This window comes from Cimex lectularius, unplaced genomic scaffold (assembly GCF_000648675.2).
Source record: "Cimex lectularius strain Harlan isolate CLEC.00 unplaced genomic scaffold, Clec_2.1 scaffold171, whole genome shotgun sequence".
Classification (NCBI taxonomy): domain Eukaryota; kingdom Metazoa; phylum Arthropoda; class Insecta; order Hemiptera; family Cimicidae; genus Cimex; species Cimex lectularius.
The window spans coordinates 946,887-966,822 of record NW_019392711.1 but is presented as its reverse complement, the minus strand read 5'-3'; the positions used below and the strand labels follow the sequence as shown (position 1 = coordinate 966,822).

At 34.4% G+C, this 19,936-nt stretch overlaps 1 protein-coding gene across 3 annotated transcripts in view; it reads right to left on the bottom strand.

The window, feature by feature from the left end:
• LOC106667553 overlaps positions 1-19,936 on the bottom strand; it is a 148,180-nt gene that overhangs the window by 111,688 nt on the left and 16,556 nt on the right. For all 3 annotated transcript variants that reach the window (XM_014395578.2, XM_014395579.2, XM_024226367.1), the window contains exon 2: positions 7,933-8,083. In XM_014395578.2, the coding sequence (XP_014251064.1) occupies positions 7,933-8,083 (151 nt within the window). The remainder of the gene's footprint in view (positions 1-7,932; positions 8,084-19,936) is intronic.

The window sequence follows — 19,936 nt, the reverse complement described above, 5'->3', positions numbered from 1 at the left end:
CAGACGTATGGCCATTTGAAAGTCGAAATTTTCCTCCTCTGCTCTTAAGAGTTTCTCGAGAACTACTCTTAAGACTATGACCACTGTCGATTCAATCTTCTATCCAGAGTCCGAAATAAAACTATAGCTGCATTAAATATTATAATATAAGGCTTATTCCATTTGATTATGCTCATAATAGTGTGAGCTAAGTAAAACTAGGTAAGCTGGAACATTTTGCCAGCTTGTATACGTTTAGAATTTTTTAATTGAAAGAGCTAGGTCAGTCTCATCAATTACTGTATACGTAGGAATTTGTTAAAATGTAAAATATATGTGTATAATTACGATATTTAATATAATTTAAAAACATAAATCAAGATGCATGGTACATATCAATTTAAGCAGCAATAAATTATAATTCTATTGAGAATTTTCATATAACACGGTATCATTCTCCGGATAGCTATGGAAATAAATGCTGTAGTATGTATATTTAAAAAAATATATTGTTTTAATTGTAATAATGTATTATAAATATGTAAAGCAATTTCTCAACAACGATTATAACAGGATGAAAAGACCGGAGATCGCACTCCAGCGGAAAACGTGGTGAAAGTATTTTGATATTTTCGTGTTTAGACCTCAGACGTGTACGCGATTATCAAGCTAATCGTAAGGCTGAATGCACTTACTTTTAAGCTTTCTCTTTTTAGAGTTGAGCGCTATATATTTTGAGATTAGTTTGAAACCCCATGAGGGCAGAATACTTTTATCTCTGATGAAACAGATAAACCTGAGACCTACAATTCCAAAAAAAAAAAAAAAAAAAAAAATCAATTTCATATATTCAAATCTTGATATCCAATGTTGTTATTTTAAACCAGTTCATATTTTATTAGTAATCTTCTTCGATACCCAATGAGCAGTTGGATGTTAAGACCTCATTCCTGTATTGGTAAATATTAAACCAAAATTATTTTTTCAAAAAAATCTTAATTATATCAATCTGTCGACATATTTAAGATTGGATTGCTCTGGTGATGACCTTAAAATAGGTCGGAAGTTTGATAACAATTTATTTTCCTTTGCAATTTATTTTTTATTTTTTGGCGATACATTTTAGTCTGTGACACAGGCTCTTCTTCATGGCTTCTGGGAGAATCCCACTTCTCGTTGTGTTACTACAAGTAGCCAACAAAAAAGAAACAAATCTCAAGGTTGATTTTGTGAACTTCTGGATTTAATGAGGTCAAAATTTCCATAGCCAATTCTGAAGGGAAGAAATTTAAAAAAAAGGAAAACAACAAAAAGAGAATTGTATTATTGGTTATTGTTTAAACAGTTTAACAATTTTACACTAAACTTTTATTTAAGAGTTTTAATAATAGTGGTAATATTTACGATTTTCTGCAACATGAATTATATATGTATACGTTGTAAACTACTTTAGTAGAATGTGACAATTAAGTGAAAATATTGAATGCATGTCTTCAAGAAGACTTTAAAGTCTTATTATCCCATTAATATTTACTTTTAATATATAACTGTTTAAGATATAATTATATTAATAAGATATTTATATTGATCGTAATTTATTAAGTTTCGTGGTCCGCTTGACCAAATAAATTGTTTTCAGTTAATTAAGGTTTTTGGTCGAGATAAAAAAGTGAGTGTCACAAGCGGGATTCGAACCCACGACCTTCGGCTAAATACGCCGGTGCTCTACCACTTGAGCTATAGTGACTTCGATCCACTCGGACACTAGCTTCACATTTCAACCCCACTTTTGAATTTTCCCTCCTTTTTTCCATTCTTACCGCATCTTACGATTTCCGAATCTTTGACTAACGGTCACTAAACACCACACATTTCTTCGTAATACATGAACGTTTTTTATTTTGTAAGGCTAGCACTGCCTCCGGAGAATATATTTTATTATGTTATAAGACACCAGCCTACGGTTAATATTAGGATTAAGGGGCGAAGATGCACGGGCCCATCGTCGTTTCAGGCGAAGTAGAATTCCCAGGATGGGATAGCAAAGGGAGGGCTTGAACAGAACGGATCAGTTCATTGACAAAAGGCATTAAGGAGAGTGAAGAAAGGAGCTTTAAAAATTTGTCTGAGGACTTTTATCTAAAGGATTAGATGCACTGAATATTGAATGGCTTGGCGGAACCTCACAGTTCCACTCCATATGCATGCCCAAAGTAAAGGCTTTTTAAATTAAAAATTTTAATTTCGTCCTAACAGTTTCCTAGTTGCCCTAGTAGTTGCTGTAGTCATTAATGCTATGTCTCTTAAAAATTTCACAATTTCACGTCAGTCCACATTTGCTCTAAATATAAAAACATTGGATTGAACGCTTTTATAAGTGATTTAAAATTGATGCGATTATATCAACGATTCAGTACCATCGCCTGAATACACAAATCGTACAACTTCCAGGAAATTCCTCCATCTTGTTGGGTGGAAACTGATAACTAAAGCCACACAGCAACATCTCCTAACAGACAAAAGATTAAGCCGAAATTTTTTTTGGTCCGTGAGTAGAACCATTGTTTTCACCCAATGTAAAAAAACTGAGTACATATGATACCGTGTATCATATATTCTCTTTTAATACAACGCCCAGTTTTATTATGTTATGAAACGAACTACAGATATTTATATGTCATTATCTAAAAAGAAAATAGATGCTCTCCTTTTCTTTTTAATCATCCTTATTATTTATTATATTATATATTTATTTTATATGATTTTTTGGATTGAAGTTGTTGTGGAGTGGAGGAATAATCTCTCCACTGTGAAGTTATTTCATTGCGTTAGACTCACACACAAACAAAAAACAAAGAATTTTGGACTCCAGGCCATCATAAATCGGAAAAAATGAATCCGTCTAGTTGAGAGATCATATTTACATCCGTCAATCAGAGAACGACAGATTTGGTCAAAATCATCGACTTAAATGAAGCTATTTAAAATAATATCAAAATTAAAGTTTGATTACTGCCGAGCAAACAATGATTCTTCACTAACTGCTGCCTGAAAAAAGAAACGCTAATTCCAGACGTTCTTACATCTAAAAATAAATTTCGAGACTGCTCAAAAAAGTCATAGAAAAAATTCACAAAATAATCTTGAAAGAACTTCAAAAACACTATAAAATTAGAGGTGTGAGCTCTTTTTATAAATATATTATGCACATCAAATGGTCTAACTATAACACAATGGAATGAGTACAAAACGACCTCAATGTAAGAACGATGGTTAAAGAAAACAAAAGGGAAAAAACCGTGGAGAGACTCACACACCATACAACACAAACATAAAACAATATTTTATTATATATTTTTTATACATTCGTGGGTTATATAACACCCCATAATCCTGAGGTTGGTTATCACAATTTATTAACACCGACACTCTTATTATTAAATCGATTAGGTTTCGTGGTCTGATTGACCAAATAAATTCTTTTCAATTTATTAATCTTTAAGTAAGGTATTGGTCGAGATAAATAACTCAGTGTAACGAGCGGGATTCGAACCCACGACGTTTGGCTCAATACGCCGCTGCTCTACCACTTGAGCTATCGTGACTTCGATCCACTCGGACACCAACTTACCATCCCAACCCCACCTTTCGTAATTTTGCCTCCTTTTTGCCATTTTTCAAATGTGTAATCTATTTGATTCTCGGCGACAAATGAAATAACCACGGAGAGCTTTAGTGAGGTATACTTCATTTTGCTTATTAAATAAATAAGATAAAAAATAAAATTGAAAAATTGCAAAAAGGAGGGAAAATTCAAAAGGTGGTGTTGAGATAGGAAGTTGGCGCCCGGTAGATCGAAGTCACGATAGCTCAAGTGGTTAGAGCAGCGGCGTATTGAGCCGAAGGTCGTGGGTTCGAATCCCGCTCGTGAACTGACTTTTATCTCGACCTTACTTAAAGATTAATTAATGGAAAACTCTTATTATTTTTCAACTAGGTACTTTCCCATAAGGCCATTAACTAAGGTAGGGGTACTAGATAACACCCTATATGGCAACATTTATAATTTTTTTTAAAGTAAATTTTTGGTAGAGTTAACTACCTCAAAGAAATGTTGAAAATAACCTACTTAAATACTTAAAAACAATATTTTTATTTTATTTGTAATTAACATTTTTATAATGTACTAATGTCCGTACACCTGTATATCTAATAGGACGGTTTTGTTCGGAGAAATGGAAACTTTAATTTCAGTTTTTTTTCTAATAATCTCTGCATCGAATTTTGCTTTTGTTTACAGTAAAACATCCCGGAACTGATTAATTCGTTTGCGCGGTTAGGGAACAACGGATTGCGGCTTTCCATTGTTGCCGTAGGCGAAAAACTGAAAATAACGTCGGCCTCAAACACGAATCTGCATTTAGAAAGCAAACAAACGAAACAGGGCTTTTCATTATTCTCCTTCTGTTCTCACGTCATTCGGGTTACGTCTCATTAACACGCTAATGCGGTTCGACGTTACCTAAGCTGATTTTCATCTGGACGGTTAAGCTACGACTATAAATGTTATTTATTTATGCTTTCGATCAATTGCGACTTGATGTGTTTATTGAGTAAAACGATAATTTAGCCAAGAAACAAGATAATTTAATAAGAAGTGTTTTGAATGTATCTATTCGTGGCAAATAACTTATTAAAGACCTTTTAACGAAACAAAGACTTCCGATTGACATTACTACCCATGTAGGACAACCGCTTCTTCCACCACTGACAAAGGCTTTTGACATCCTTTGGGACAGTGAAACAGGTCCTTGGTTCAATGGAGTTTTCTCTTCTAGATTTTACGCTGGCGTTTTACCGTTGCTTGAACCAGTTGAAAAATTCTGACCGTTTTTCTCTTTTTGATCGGGTGCTTTCATAAACTTATTTATTTACTTGGCACATTAACACTTCGGTTAAATATGCGTATGTTGTAGCATAACTTTTTTAAGCATGCATTTATGTCCCAACACTGACTATATTGAAATGCCAAAACCCCTCTGACCGGCCAAGATGAAGGAGACCAAAATGATTGGCAACGACCAAATTACAGGTTCATCACTCTGCAGACCATGGAAAAAATTGACAATAATCATTTCTATATGTTTAATTTTCAGTTCTATTTGCTTCGGAAGGCAGGGAACTTAATATAACCCACGAATATATAATAACATTCATTGTTTTATGTTTTTGTGTATGGTGTAGGTTTCTCCACTTTCTTCCTTTTCGTTTTCTTTAACCATCGTTCTTCCTTTGAGGTCGTTTTGTTCCCATTCCATTAGTGTATAGTTAGACCTTTTAAGTGCATAATATATACATAAAAAGAGCTCGCATCTCTAAATTTATAGTGTTTTTGAAGTTCTTCTTTCAAGATTCTTTTGTGAATTTTTTCCATGGCATTTTTTGAGCAGTCTCGAAATTTAATTTTAGATGTAATGACGTCATAAAGAATGAAGAATCTTTGTTTGCTCGGCAGTTATTAAACTTAATATTTTAAATAGCTTAATAGTATCATTTAGGTCGATGATTTTGACAAAATCTATCGTTCTCTGATTGACGGATGTAAATTTGATGTCTCCACTAGACCAATCCATTTTTTTATGGTCATCTGGAGCCCAGGAATAGTTCTTTGATTTTTGTTTGGGTGTGTGGTGTGTGTCTCTCCAGTGTACAAGATTAGTGTCATTTCCTAGCTAGATGAGGAAGTTATGTTAAATCTATTAACGCCCCGTGATTCCTAGCCAAAATTAAATTGGGGTTTCTATTTTTTTTTTGTTAATGTTCATCGTTTTCGAAATATTGGAGGTGGACGTTAGAAGTTGATACACCTTGTACAGCAGAATGTTAAACATTAAATCATATGATTATTCGGAGATTGTGAGATACGGTCTGGTGTGACGTAGGTTTTAGAAAAACCTTTTCTTTATCGTGCCAACGTTTCGATCTTTATTGAGATCATCTTCAGGGCCAGGGATTTATAAACGTTGTTTAAATTTTACGAATACATGCAGGAGGTGAAAAAATGAATTTATACAATGCCTGAAGTTTTAGATTAAAAAAAATGAATTTATACAATGCTAAAAAATTTTAGATAAAAAAATTAATTTATACGACGCTAGAAAATTTTAGATTCAAAAAAATTCTATTGGGTTGTCCGGAAAATAATGCAGGATTTTAAGTTTTCATTAAAAAAAATCTATATAAAATATTCTGTTTACGTTTACAGGATTACTCATTTGTATGAATGTCAACACTTATTAATCCTCTTCCAAATGATATTGTTTGTTTACCTCTGTAGCATTCCGCTACTTGGAAATAATTCAGTCATCCTTATAATGTCAAAGCGAGAATTTCGTACGATTTTCTTTTACGAGTTTAAACTCGGCCGAAGCGGAGCCCAAACGGCTAGAAACATTAACCAAGTCTGGGGCGAGGGTTGTGTTAATGAGTGCACTGTGCAAAGGTGGTTTAAAAAATTTCGGGAGGGAGATTTCAGCCTTGAAGATGAAGAAGGTCGTGGAAGGCCTTCCTCTCTTAATGATGATGTTCTGCGATCAGTGGTGGAAGAAAACCCCAAAACAACTGTTCGAGAACTTGCAGAGCAACTCAAAGTCAGTAAAACGACCGTCGCTGACCACCTCAAGGCGATTGGAAAAGTGAAAAAACTCGAAAATTGGGTTCCACACTCATTAAACGATCGCCAAAAAAATCAGCGCTTTGATGTTTGTGCATCACTTCTTTGTCGAAACAAAAATGACCCATTTCTGGCCAGAATTGTTACATGTGGCGAAAAGTGGATTTTCTACGATAACACTAGACGTTCTGGACAGTGGCTCGACAAAGGAGAAGCTCCAATACATTTTCCAAAGCCCCCAACTCATCAAAAAAAGGTAATGGTTACGGTATGGTGGGCTTCATTTGGTTTAATACACTACAGCTTCTTAAATCCTGGCGAAACCATCAATGCTGAATCATACTGTAACCAAATTAATACCATGCATCAGAAATTGGCAGTAATGAAGCCCTCTTTGGTCAATCGGAAAGGGCCCATTTTGTTGCATGACAACGCTCGACCACATGTGTCACGTGTAACGTCACAAAAATTATTGGAGCTTGGCTATGAAACTTTGCCTCACCCACCCTACTCTCCGGACCTCTCGCCTACTGACTACCATTTTTTTAGACACCTGGACCACTACTTACAACACATAATATTCAAAAATCAAACGGAACTGGAAAATGCATTTATTGACTTTATCAATTCTAAAAATTCTGAATTCTACTCAGACGGAATTAATAAGTTACCAACACGTTGGGAGAAATGTATTGAGAGTATGGGAAATTATTTTGATTAAAGAACATTGCTTTAAAGTAACTAGTTTCTTTTTTTTTGTTTAATACCAAAATCCTGCATTATTTTCCGGACAACCCAATAGCATAATTTTTTTAACATCATGTAAATTCATTTTTTTAATCTAAATTTCTTTAACATTGTATAATACCATACATGTATTTGTAAAATTTAAACAATGTTTATAAATCCCAGGACCTGAAGAAGTTCTCAATAAAGACTGAAACGTTGGCACGATAAGGAAAATGTTTTTGTAAAACCTACGTCAAACCAGACTCGCATCTCACTATCTCCGAATAATCATTGAGTAACGTCCACTAAACACCACACAATAAATCATATTTTGACAAAAATTTGAGGTCCCTATGTCTGTTAAGACAAAAACAGTATATGTTAGGGGAAATTTCGTTGTGAAGCACAGAAGCAGGCTCTGGCTTTTTCCCCTTATTTGATTTCGTGATCGACGTTCACGATAAATTTAGTACCTACTACGCTTTCACCTATTTATTCTGTAGTATTCTGAACTAAATCACAGCAGTCGCTTCACATAAACAGAAACTTACCGTTGTTGAAGTATTCGTGTTGAAGCAACGCCTCGTGAAGCTGGGTGGGCTGCTGGAATCCGTAAGCCGGGAGCCAGTGGCTGGTTCCAGCTTCCAGCTTCTCAGACCACTCCGTAAATGCCATTTCTTCCTGCGGCATTTCCATTTCCATCTGGGAAGAGAATCAAACTGTTAGAAATTCTGATATTTCATCACAATTAATATTCAAAATTGCTTATTTCAATTAATTAACATTTTTATGTAAGGTTTTGGTTAAAATGAAAAAGTTAGTGTCACGAGCGGGATTCGAACCCACGACCTTTGGCTAATACGTCGCTGCTCTACCACTTGAGCTATCGTGACTTCGATCTACTCAGACGCCAACTCCCGCTCGTCGCACTGACTTTTTCATTTCAACCAAAACCTTACATAAAAATGTTAATTATTGAAAGACGTAATTTGGTCAATCAGACCGCTAAATATTATGGATTCAAAGTTGCTTTGTTTTTTATTACGGGGGTTATGAGACGACCATTTTCGGAAATAAAAAACGTGTTAATCAGGAGACACAAAGGAAATGAAATAAAAATAAACAATTCCTTTCTTGAAGAAGTACAAATAACAGCCCTGAAGCGGAAATTCTGCCTTTTACTTCTTCTTTGTGTATTAACACAGGTGTGAGTAGAATGCAGGAATGAAACAATCAAGCGGGCAGAACGCTTTCGTAATAATACAATTAAATAATAATTTCGAATTTTCCCAACGCCTTTATAGACAAGGCGTGAGATAAAAACACGTTCCATAAAAAATACAAAAAATAATAAGCTCCCTTCCAAGAGCTTATAACGTTTCACAAATATTTCCGACCTACAACGTCATTATGCAACGAATGTAATTGAAAGCCAACAAGGAAAAACAATGCAGTTCATAAATTCTTAGCAAAAATGAGTCGACGAAAAATTACACACTCGGGTAAAGGAGTGCCAGATCCTTCTCCCACTTGACCAAGGGCACGTTACTGACGCAGATATCTTTTCAGGTTTTGATAGATATCTTTACTAACAGTTTTGTGAAGTCGTTCTGCAAGTTGAGCATTTACCAGCGATTTCATATTTCTATTATTCGGGTATCATGTGAGTGAATGTCTGTGTATCATGTCTCTGCCTCCGTATTTGATCGATTTCAATTGTAAGCACAAATGCGATTGTATGTTCAATAAATAATATATTGACTAAAAAGAAAAACAACTACATCTACACATAGAAAGAAATTATTAAACTAAACTTAACATTGAGTGTCAGTGATACAACTTCAGTGATAAAAGAACTATTATGTAAACTCACGATAACCTTAAGAATCGTTAAACAACCGCAAGACAGTTCAGTAGCTCAACGCTATTTTTAAATTAATTACTTTCACGAACTGGACAAACTATAAATTTTTTATTTTAATTTTTAATAGTCAAATGAGTGACATTACTTTATTGTTCTTATTTCTTATAGTAAAGATTGAAGTGATTGTTTAAACTGCTGTTAACTTTATAGCTGTGCATAACTGAATGTATTATTTTATTTAATAAATATAGTTCATGCATTCTTTCAATAATAGACGAAACAGATTGTTAATAATTTTTGTAGTTCATATAATGCAAACACCATTTTCTTCGTAACCAATATAGCAATATTTTCAATAACGAGGATTATCTCAAGGAGTTTGCTTCGTGTGAAGGGGATCCCCCGCAAAGATCGTTATAACAAATACTTAGGGTTGCCACTCTGCTGTACAACAAGCTCATCGCATAATCGACGTTATTTCCACATCCCTTGAGCTAAAACAGTATTGCCCGGGTGTGTTCTTGGATATACACCAGGCCTTTGACCAGGTATGGCACTCTGGACTGCTGTGGAAACTCAAGAACATCCTACCAGCAACCTTATCCTAAAATCCTATCTTAAAGATCGTTACTTCCAAGTATCCCACAGAAATTATTGTCTCCTATCCATCCTCTTCTAGCAGGTGTCCTACAGGACAGCGTGCTCGCTCCTTTCCTTTTTTCTATTTATACCTTCGACCTACCTACTCAACTTAAAACTATTACCTTCACCTTTGCCAATGATACCACGATCCTTTCTCCTGATAATGATCCTGTCACAGCTTCCCATAATATTCAAAATAACGTAAACATCCTTGAATGGAAAATCCAAACCGACGAAACCAAATCAACAAACATAATATTTACCCTAAACGCTCCCACCAGGATACCTCAATAACGTTCTCATCCCAATTGCGAACCATGTAGGATACCTCGGACTCTACCTGGACAAACGACTGGCGTGGAACCCCCATACACGACTTAAGCGCACAGACTGTAACATACGATTTTTCATGCTTAAACGACTACTCGACAGACGATCAAAACACTCACTAATAAACAAAAGAAAACTTTACATTGCCCTCCTGGCCCCCATTGGACATACGGGCTTGAACTTTACGGGACTGCTAAGCGTTCAAACCTCAATCGAATCCAATCCCTTCAATCTAAAATCCTCAAAACAATAGTCAACGCCCCTTTCTATGTATCCAATCACATCATCCATACCGACCTAAATGTCCCTCTTTTTACCGAGCTAGCCCAATCCCTCTACGAAACGTTCCTTTCCAAACCACCTCATCATCCGAACCCTTTTGTCAAAAACCTGTCATCCACTTAATAATCCAAACAGCAGACTGAAGCGCCGGTGGCCCCGCGACGACCTTAACACTTGACATCGGTCTCCTAGGACGGAGTTCATCTCGCTTATCGTATTGATGTACGTTCATGCTACTGTTATTATTCTTTATATGTAAATATTATATGTTTTACTGGTTTTGTCTAACAATGCAGTTGTAAAAAACAAATAAAATTTTTTTAAAAACTTAGGGTTTCAATAATCAGTTCTGAGATGAAAAAGTTAGTTAGAGCGGGATTCGAACCCACGCTTAGCAGCGGCGTATTGAGCCTAAGGTCGTAGGTTCCAATCCCGTTCTAACTAACTTTTTCATCTCAGACCTTTTTCAGACCTTAGATAAAAAGAATAATTAATTGAAATTATTTTCTATATACGTACATGCCATTAATATCAAAACTGTACCTCTAATCTAATTAAGGAGCAACGGAGCCCTTTCAGACTCATTCACGTGAAAGCAATATACGGAAGAGCATTGCTAGAAAATTGGAACACGGTCTGCAAAACCTATCTGCTGTGCCACAATTCTCATCATATCGAGTGGCATTGCTACTCCGCTCTCTTTACGGATCCCAATGTCGTAATTGAAGAAATGTTATATTTTGTCCATTATAACAATTCTTAATAAATCCAACATATTTGAAGCGTGGTATATATAATAATAATAATAATAATAATGATAATAATAATAAATCTTTATTTACAGGAATGTACAATACTTATAAATTTACAACAAAAAATAATATTTTGGTACATCCCTGCCTGCTGTCAAAAAGCAAAGATTGTACATGTCAGCAGGAGTTTTTGGAGATCATCAGAGAAATAAACAGAATATATCTTTAAAAAAGCATAATGACAAACAAAACAAATAAACAAACATAATACAGAATAAACGTGTAGTATGAAAAAAATAAATCTTGGCTTTAAAATATGTTAACTAAATTTAAAATTTTTGAAATTATAAATTTTTTGCCTTCTTTGTAGTTTAAAAAAAAAAATAATGCAAAATTATAATCCATTTCATTCATGTCACGATAGCTCACATGGTAGAGCAGTGGCGTATTTAGCCGAAGGTCGTGGGTTCGAATCCCGCTCGTGACACTGACTTTTTTATCTTAACCAAGACCTTACGTAAAAAGAATAATTAATTGAAAAATTATAATATTGCGGTGTCTTTACAAATGTGAGTTAGCCAATGAATTGTGTCTTATGTTCTATTCACTGATGTACCTAATTACAAGATTATTTTTATATGTATGTACAAACATGAACATTTAAGAAAGGATATTGCACTTAAGAGTTCGATTGTCATAAAGTTGCGAAAATTCTAAATTTTAAAAACAGCTTTCTCAGACGGGAAACCAAAGAATCAATATGCAAAAGTCTAACAATGTAAGCAAAAGGGATAGGCAAGCAAGAACCCTCAACATTAACAACACAAGTTAAAAGCAAATTTTACATTATTAGTATTTATTTTCTTTTTTAATGAAAAGTTTAATACATTACATTTTTTGTGTTTAAAAGTAGAAGGTTTGAGTTTAAACAAAAATTTATAAATTTTATATCATTATTTATAGTCTATTAGGTTTCGTGGTCCGATTGACCAAATAAATTATTTTCAATTAATTAATCTTTAAGTAAGGTATTGATTGAGATAAAAAAGTCAGTGCCACGAGCAGGATTTGAACTCACGACTTTCGGCTAAATATGCCTCTGCTCTACCACTTGAGCTATCGTGACTTCGATCCACTCGGACACCACCTTCCCATCCCAACCCCACCTTTTAAATTTTCCCTCTTTTTTGCCATTTTTCAAATGTTGTGTAATCTATTTGATTCTCGGCGAGAAATGAAATGGCCACGGAGAGCTTTAGTGAAGTATACTTCATTTTGCGTATTACATCTATTAGGTTTCGTGGTCCGATTGACCAAATAAATTCTTTTCAATTCATAAATCTTTAAGGTCTTGGTTGAGATAAAAAAGTCAGTGTCACGATGAAGTCACGATAGCTCAATTGGTAGAGCAGCGGCGTATTTAGCTGAAGGTCGTGGGTTCGAATCCCGCTCGTGACACTGAGTTTTTATCTCAACCAAAACCTTAATTAAAGATTAATTAATTGAAAAGAATTTATAGCCTCAGTTAAAATAATTAAATTATCACCTGAGAAAGTGATACAAGTATCATCTGCATAACTAAATATTTTTACAGAGATTTTAATTTTCAAAAATCATTAATATTTAAAAGAAATAAAATTGGGCCTAAGACTGTACCTTATGGTACTCCCGATTCAACGCGTAAAAGAACTATAAACCGCTCCAACCTTTCTGACTTGAGTTCTGAATATATATTGTAGATATCGTACTGAACCTAACAGTATTAGAGGTTAGTGGGCCATTACTCTCGAATAACTGTACTCCAGTAATAAGTGGAAAGGATGCCAAATTTCGTAGTATTTACTTTCTCATGAAAATATATTTTAAAGCATAGCTTAAATTGTAGTATATTTAAGCTTACAACATTTAATAAATTAATAATTATATTTTCAATCCCACTTATTACAATAAGCAATCTATCATGATTGAAGATCTTGGCATCATTATTGACAATCAGATAAACTTTCAAACACACGTCATAATAAATATTTCCCTGATCCAGATGCTCTTAAAATTCCACTATAAAACAAATATTAGTTTGCTATTTAACTCTTTGAGCTACCGTAGCAGTTCAAAAAAGATTTTTACGCCTGATACATTACAGTACAATCGAAGAATACTCATCGTTAATGTCAGATCTGAAATTGCCGACTGTTCTTTGATTGCCTATTATTATATTCCTTAACTGATTGCCCATTAGTGCTTAAACGAATTAACTTTCATGTTCTATCTCATCATTCCAGAAGTCAAATCACATCCTCCATTGATTGCCATATTAACTACTTGTGCCAAATTCAATTTTATAGCAAAAAAATATAGATGTAAAACTCGTTCGAAAATATAGATATCTTGGCACTAGCCAGTTTACGTAAATTTAAGCAGATTTTATCATTATAAAATTAATTATCGTATCAATTATACTAATTAGATAGTTTTAATACATATTTCAAATAGTTGAAATTCGTTTAAAATTACTGCCTTCTTTGCACATTGGCTTTTTAATAATAAATAATACATAATAATACAAAAAATATATAAACATTACATTGCATTTGATATGGTCCGTCTGTCGAGTAAACAAATTTAAAAAGTAGAGATAATAAAAACAATAATCAACCCTTATTCTAAATAATCATATAAAAGCCATTTGTTCCAAGATATACACACATATTATAGATATGAATTAAATATACACTCAATATCACTGCAATAATTTAAAGAAATACATTATTTTGTAAAACAATCAGACAAAATTAAACTTTCGGGAATATTATTCTGACAATAAACATATAGAGGGTAGTTATAATAAAAACCAAAAATACAAAAAAAATTTACGTCATGTTATCAAAATATTTGCATTATTAATCGCATATGAGTACAAAAGAATAAAAGAATAAAATAATTATGTATTGGTCAAGTAAATGTCACTAAATGATTATCCGGTGTTTTGAATCAAAAGAAATCAATCAAATTTCTTTTACACCATCATAAATTAAATTAAAAAAAAATTAAAATTAGTAAATTTTTGATTCGTTGCATTTTCTTAACATTACAATAAGTATGTTGTAAAAATTATAACTTTTCTTTGTCGTATTCAGTGTATATTTCTCAATAGTGGATAGTTTATTGTAACTACAAAGTAGCATCGAACGAGAGCTTAGAATGCAGCAGCTTTGTTTAACCTCTATAAAGTTTTTGTAACGCTATAATAAATTTATAGTATATACCAAGAATACTAAATTTAAAAAAAAATCCGGTCTATGGAGTCAAAGCCGGAGGAAAAATCAACAAAACCAGCAAACACTTTTGTTACGTTGTTTGACTTTACGTTTTATATTAGTCCAGTCCGAACATACATATTACCTGTGGTTAAAAACCACTTCCTAAAACTACCTTTGAAATCCCTCGAAATATTATTATTTTGTCCCAATATTTAATTTAAAAGAAACAATTGCAATAAAGAGCTTTGACAATACCGCATTAAAAGAGATACCTTTATAACTGCGAACAATGTGAATATCTCCCTTTTTAAATAAATTGACATTACAAAAGCTGTGAGGATTTAATTCGATTGAAAAATATATTTCAATAATCCCACAATTTTGGTTAAGAGTGTTCCGAGGCATTTTTGAAAAACTCATTTTAGCCGTCTGAACCGAGTGCTTGATTATTTTTCGATTAAATGAGTCCCAGTCACAATTCAGAGAGAAATATTTATGCAGGAATAAATTGGTAGTATTAGACATCGTAGACCTCTGAGTAGGTAGTATTAGACCCCTGAGCATTAAGAAGTAAATAATGATTAAAACAGATAATTTGATTACAAAATATAAATTTATTGGCACCTTGCAAATAGGCTGTAATAACCAAAATCAGTAGAGTTACTTGCACTGTTTACGCTCTCTTCACTATAATTAAAAAATAATATTTTTAGATAAACACAGTTCTTTATAATTTTTATTATTATGCACATTTTTTTAGTTTTATTAAAGAAGAAATTAATTATGTAAATAAATTAACAATGGCAAGTGAACCTTTCCTTACCACATCCAACCGATAGATAAAAATGGTTTTAATTTTTAATTTTAGAATAGGCATCATTAACGTGATTCGCACTCTAGCATGCAGGTAAAACCTAGAGAATGAAATTAGCAGCAACAGTCAATGACCTACTACTTCTGAGAAGGATTGAGTCGATTGCACTGAAGTATAAAACTAGGAAGGTACAATAACCCAGAAGGCTGTAGTGACTGGGGAGCATAAATCCCACTTCCTAGTTTCACTATCTTCACCGTGTTTCTCTGTTTTTCGCACTCTTTATCAGCATGGAATTGAAATCTTCCTTGGATTATTGGGTTATTTAACAATTCATTAAAATACTGTTGGATTGTTTGTTTAAAAACATTACGTGATCAGAAAATCACTGTTAAAGCATTCCCACATCAGAATTTCTCACCACCGTTAAGAAACTAATAGATGCACAATTCCTTAACAGAATTACTGGTGTCATACGTATCTATGAACGTTTTTATTTACCTCCCTGCAGAGCGGCTATTCAAAGCTTAATCGTTGACATCAACAGGTTCAAGAAATTTAAATCTTCTAAGCCTTGGCATTGTATAAAACAAAGAAATCATCAACAAAGGATTGGCCAGTTCTCGATAATACGTAAAGGCTATCAACAATAATGTTATCTTCACAGCCAAAACAAGTTTATAAAGTACGTAAACCAAATAAATACGAATCACGAAAAAATGGGCTTTTTAATAATTTATTTTATTTATTGCTCTCTGTACAAAACATACATTGAGCAAATAGTTTACAAATCTGACAGACCTGTCAGACCAGGAGGCAGTGGGTAGTGAACCCAGACAGTGCTGGAACTCTCTTTTATTTAATTGGATGGGTTAAATTTAATTGATTGGGTTGAAATGGAAGGCCATCGTCGTTTTAAACGACGTGGAGGATTGTAAGGATGAAACGTTGAGGAAAGAAAGCTAGTGGGTTAGGGTGGAGGGACAGTTCAGAGAGAAAATTCAAGAAGCGTGTTCCGATAAGATCTTTCACGAAAGGGATTTTAAAATCTTTATGAACCGTTTGATTTGTGACAACGAAGGGAGCATTGAGGATACGGCGGAGAAACCTTGATTGAAAAGATTGAATTCGTTGGATATTGGATGATTTGGCCGAGCCCCACAGTTCGACAACATAGGTCCAAATAGGTTTGATGAGTGTTTTGTAAGCAGTTAGTTTGTAATGTATGCTTAGTGTTGATTTTAGTCCCAGTAGGTGCCTGAGTAGTCCATATCTTTTGTTAAGTTCTTGCCGTTTTAATCTTGTGTGTGGGTTCCATGTAAGTCTACTATCTAAGTAAAGCCCAAGGTAGCGGACTTGGTTCGATGGTGGTACTCTCTTGTTGTTAATGTGCATAGGTGGGCAGGTTTGACGTTTGAGCGTCAACGTAGCTTTTTGTTCGTTTAACCTGATCCGTCACAGATTGCCCACGTCGGTAATGAGGTTCAGATGTTGTTAGAATGCTTCTGTAGCTAGGAGAGGATTGTGTATGTGTTGATAAGATTGCGGTGTCATCCGCGTAGGTTGTGCGTTGTGTGTTTGGATGTGTGGGTATATCAGCAGTGTATAGCATTTTTCAGTCAAATGAAACTTTTTTTCAACCAAATGAAACCTTTTTTCAACCAAATGAAACTTTTTTCCAAGCAAATGAAACCTTTTTTCAAGCAAATGAAACTTTTTTCCAAGCAAATGAAACCTTTTTTCAAGCATTTGATTGCAAAAAGGTTTCATTTGGTTGAAAAAAAGTTTCATTTGACTGAAAATGCTATAAAAATATGGTTCCTACTCACAGTAAGTTGTTTCGCAACAATCCGGATTTCGAGCCCTTTAGCTCATCATCAGGTTGAAGAGCGTTTTCGCGTTGGCGGGGGTATCAGCGGTTTCAGTTTTGCAATTCATGTCCAGAGACGTGTTTGTAGAAACCCTTCAACGTGATGATGAGCTAAAGGGCTCGAAATCCGGATTGTTGCGAAACAACTTACTGTAAGTAGGAATCATCTTTTTAAAAAGGATTGAACTCCACTCCACTCCATCATTTATAATTTCTATAAAGTTGTTGCTCGCACACTTTTCTATCCCACTTAATTAAACTTCGACGGGGTGGATGTAGAAAAGTTTGATGAATACGGATCTTCACAAGAAACGTTGTTGTACCTAAGCCTTACGATTCAATTATTGTAATATTAATATTCGATCATCACAAAAATTAATGTTAGTACTATAATGTCATTTATTATATATTATTATCATTAGGTTGTAGGTTTCATTTGCTTGAAAAAAGGTTCCTTTGCTTGGAAAAATAGTTTCATGTGGTTGAAAAAAGGTTTCATTTGCTTGGAAAAAAATTTCATTTGATTAAAAAAAAGTTTCATTTGATTGAAAAAAAGTTTCATTTGACTGAAAAATGCTATAGATGGTGTAGAGGATTGGGCCTAAGATACTTCCTAGTAGAACGCAGCTTTGATTGGCGTGATGGTTGAAAAATCGATGCCGATTATCAATTTAAACCATCGATCCGAAAGGAAGGATTTTAGGATAAGATGGTAGGAATGAAGGAGGATACCTTTTAACGTATAAAAATGCTGGGGTGCTATACTCCATCCAATGCTTCCGTAACGTCCAGATATACAGCTCAGCAGGATTGTTTGTTTTCTAGAGCCGAGGATATCGTGTAGACTACTCTGAAGCACTGCTGAACAGTTGAGTGGGGAGGTCGAAATCCTAAATGATGGTTAAGGTCTAAGGAATTAAGGTTTCAGAGTCGAATATGGGAATTAGTCTTTTAAGGAGGGGACGTTTAAAGATTTTGAATAAAATAGGAAGGTGGCTTATTGGTCTGTAAGAGGATGGGCACAGGAAGATTTGTATGGTTTTGGGGTATTAAAGATAGTTTCCACTGGACGGGGAAATAAGTTAAATATAATGTGGAATAAAAAAAATGTAGAACCATCATTAATAATTTATCGTGAGATGATATCCATTGTGACAATCGTTTATTAAATATTTCTTCAGCACCTAGTGCATATAATATATATATGTGTGTGTGTGTGTGTGTGTGGGTGTCACAAACACGGAAGGTGTTAAATCGCGATAAACTAAGCGAGATACTGAGCCGAGATGACGCTAATAACGGTTCAACCTTAGCTTAATTTATTTCCTTTGTGTGCCGACCGCAGGGCCTTTCTGGTCCAGTTACCTCCTTACATCTCCCACAACTATATTCGAGCACGAGGTATCAAAGCGGAATGAATCATCACCTTTTGTCAGTTGCTTTTAGAGAAATTCAAGATTCAATTTCTCATTTCGCCAACGTATCACAAACTAATTTTGAACTTGGGTTTTTTCGTAAAACTTCCGGTTAGTTACCACTTCTTTTGAGTTGTGTTTTATATCCGTAAATTTTGTATTTGTGAATTTTTTAAACTTAGATAAGCTAGTTTCTGTTCTATGGAGAGATAAAACTCAATTCCACGACAGAACAATTTTTGTCAAGGACTCCTGGCTCTTACGACAAGCACGATTCCGCCTTTTACTTTCACCCGGGGTTTTTATTCACCGTTAGCTCGTTTGCATTTACGACTGACTGGTGGTCGATGTGCTGACCTCCAATTTTTTTTGTTAACTCTATTAAATTATTTTTAACTTTCTTTTGCACGCTTGCGACCTATCTACGGGAGACGTTGGATCAGATCCCCATTAAGTTGTCGATAGAAACGTTCACTTAAACATGAACGTAATGCCGAAACTCGACTAGCCCAGATAAAAAGCGAGAAAAGACGGACCAAATACATGTCGATCAGTTGCGGCGACTCGCAGACGGTTTTAATCCGTTAAACAATATACATAGTAGATTCTGATGGGCTCTCATCTTTAGGTTAATAACATAAGAAAAGGGCATGTGCTGGCTAAAGGTTCCTAAACAAGGACTCGACGTGAAAATGGAAACAAGAAAAATTGAAATATAGCAAATATAGTTTGCCTCCAGCCCAGCAAATAGAGACAAGCATCGGTTGGAACCCGATAGAAAAGACAGGATGAACAATGAACATTAGTACAATTAATTAAGGTTTTTAGTTGAAATAAAAAAAGTCAATGGCACGAGCGGGATAGCATGGTATGAAAAATGGCAAAAAGGAGGGAAAACTCAAAAGGTGGGGTTAAGATGGGGAGTTGATGTCCGAGTGGATCGAGGACACGATAGCTCAGGTGGTAGAGCAGCGGCGTATCTAGCCGAAGATCGTGGGTTCGAATCCCGCTCGTGCCATTGACTTTTTTATCTCAACTAAAAACCTTAATTAATTGTAATATATTATTATTGTAATATATTATTGGTCAAGCGGACCAGGAAATTAGTGATTTAAAATTTAATGAACATTAGTCCTCTTCTATGAAATGACTAAAGAGTTCACATTCTGATCAACCAGTTTACGATAAAATTGAGGGTCTTTTCACGTGGCGATAAGCTTTCGTAGTTTAAGTCGGTTATAATATGTAATAGATTTTCTTGTTACAGGATATAAAGTTTGTCTCTAATCGCAGTAGATATACAAGTTTTTGGGTTTTGTCGAAGAA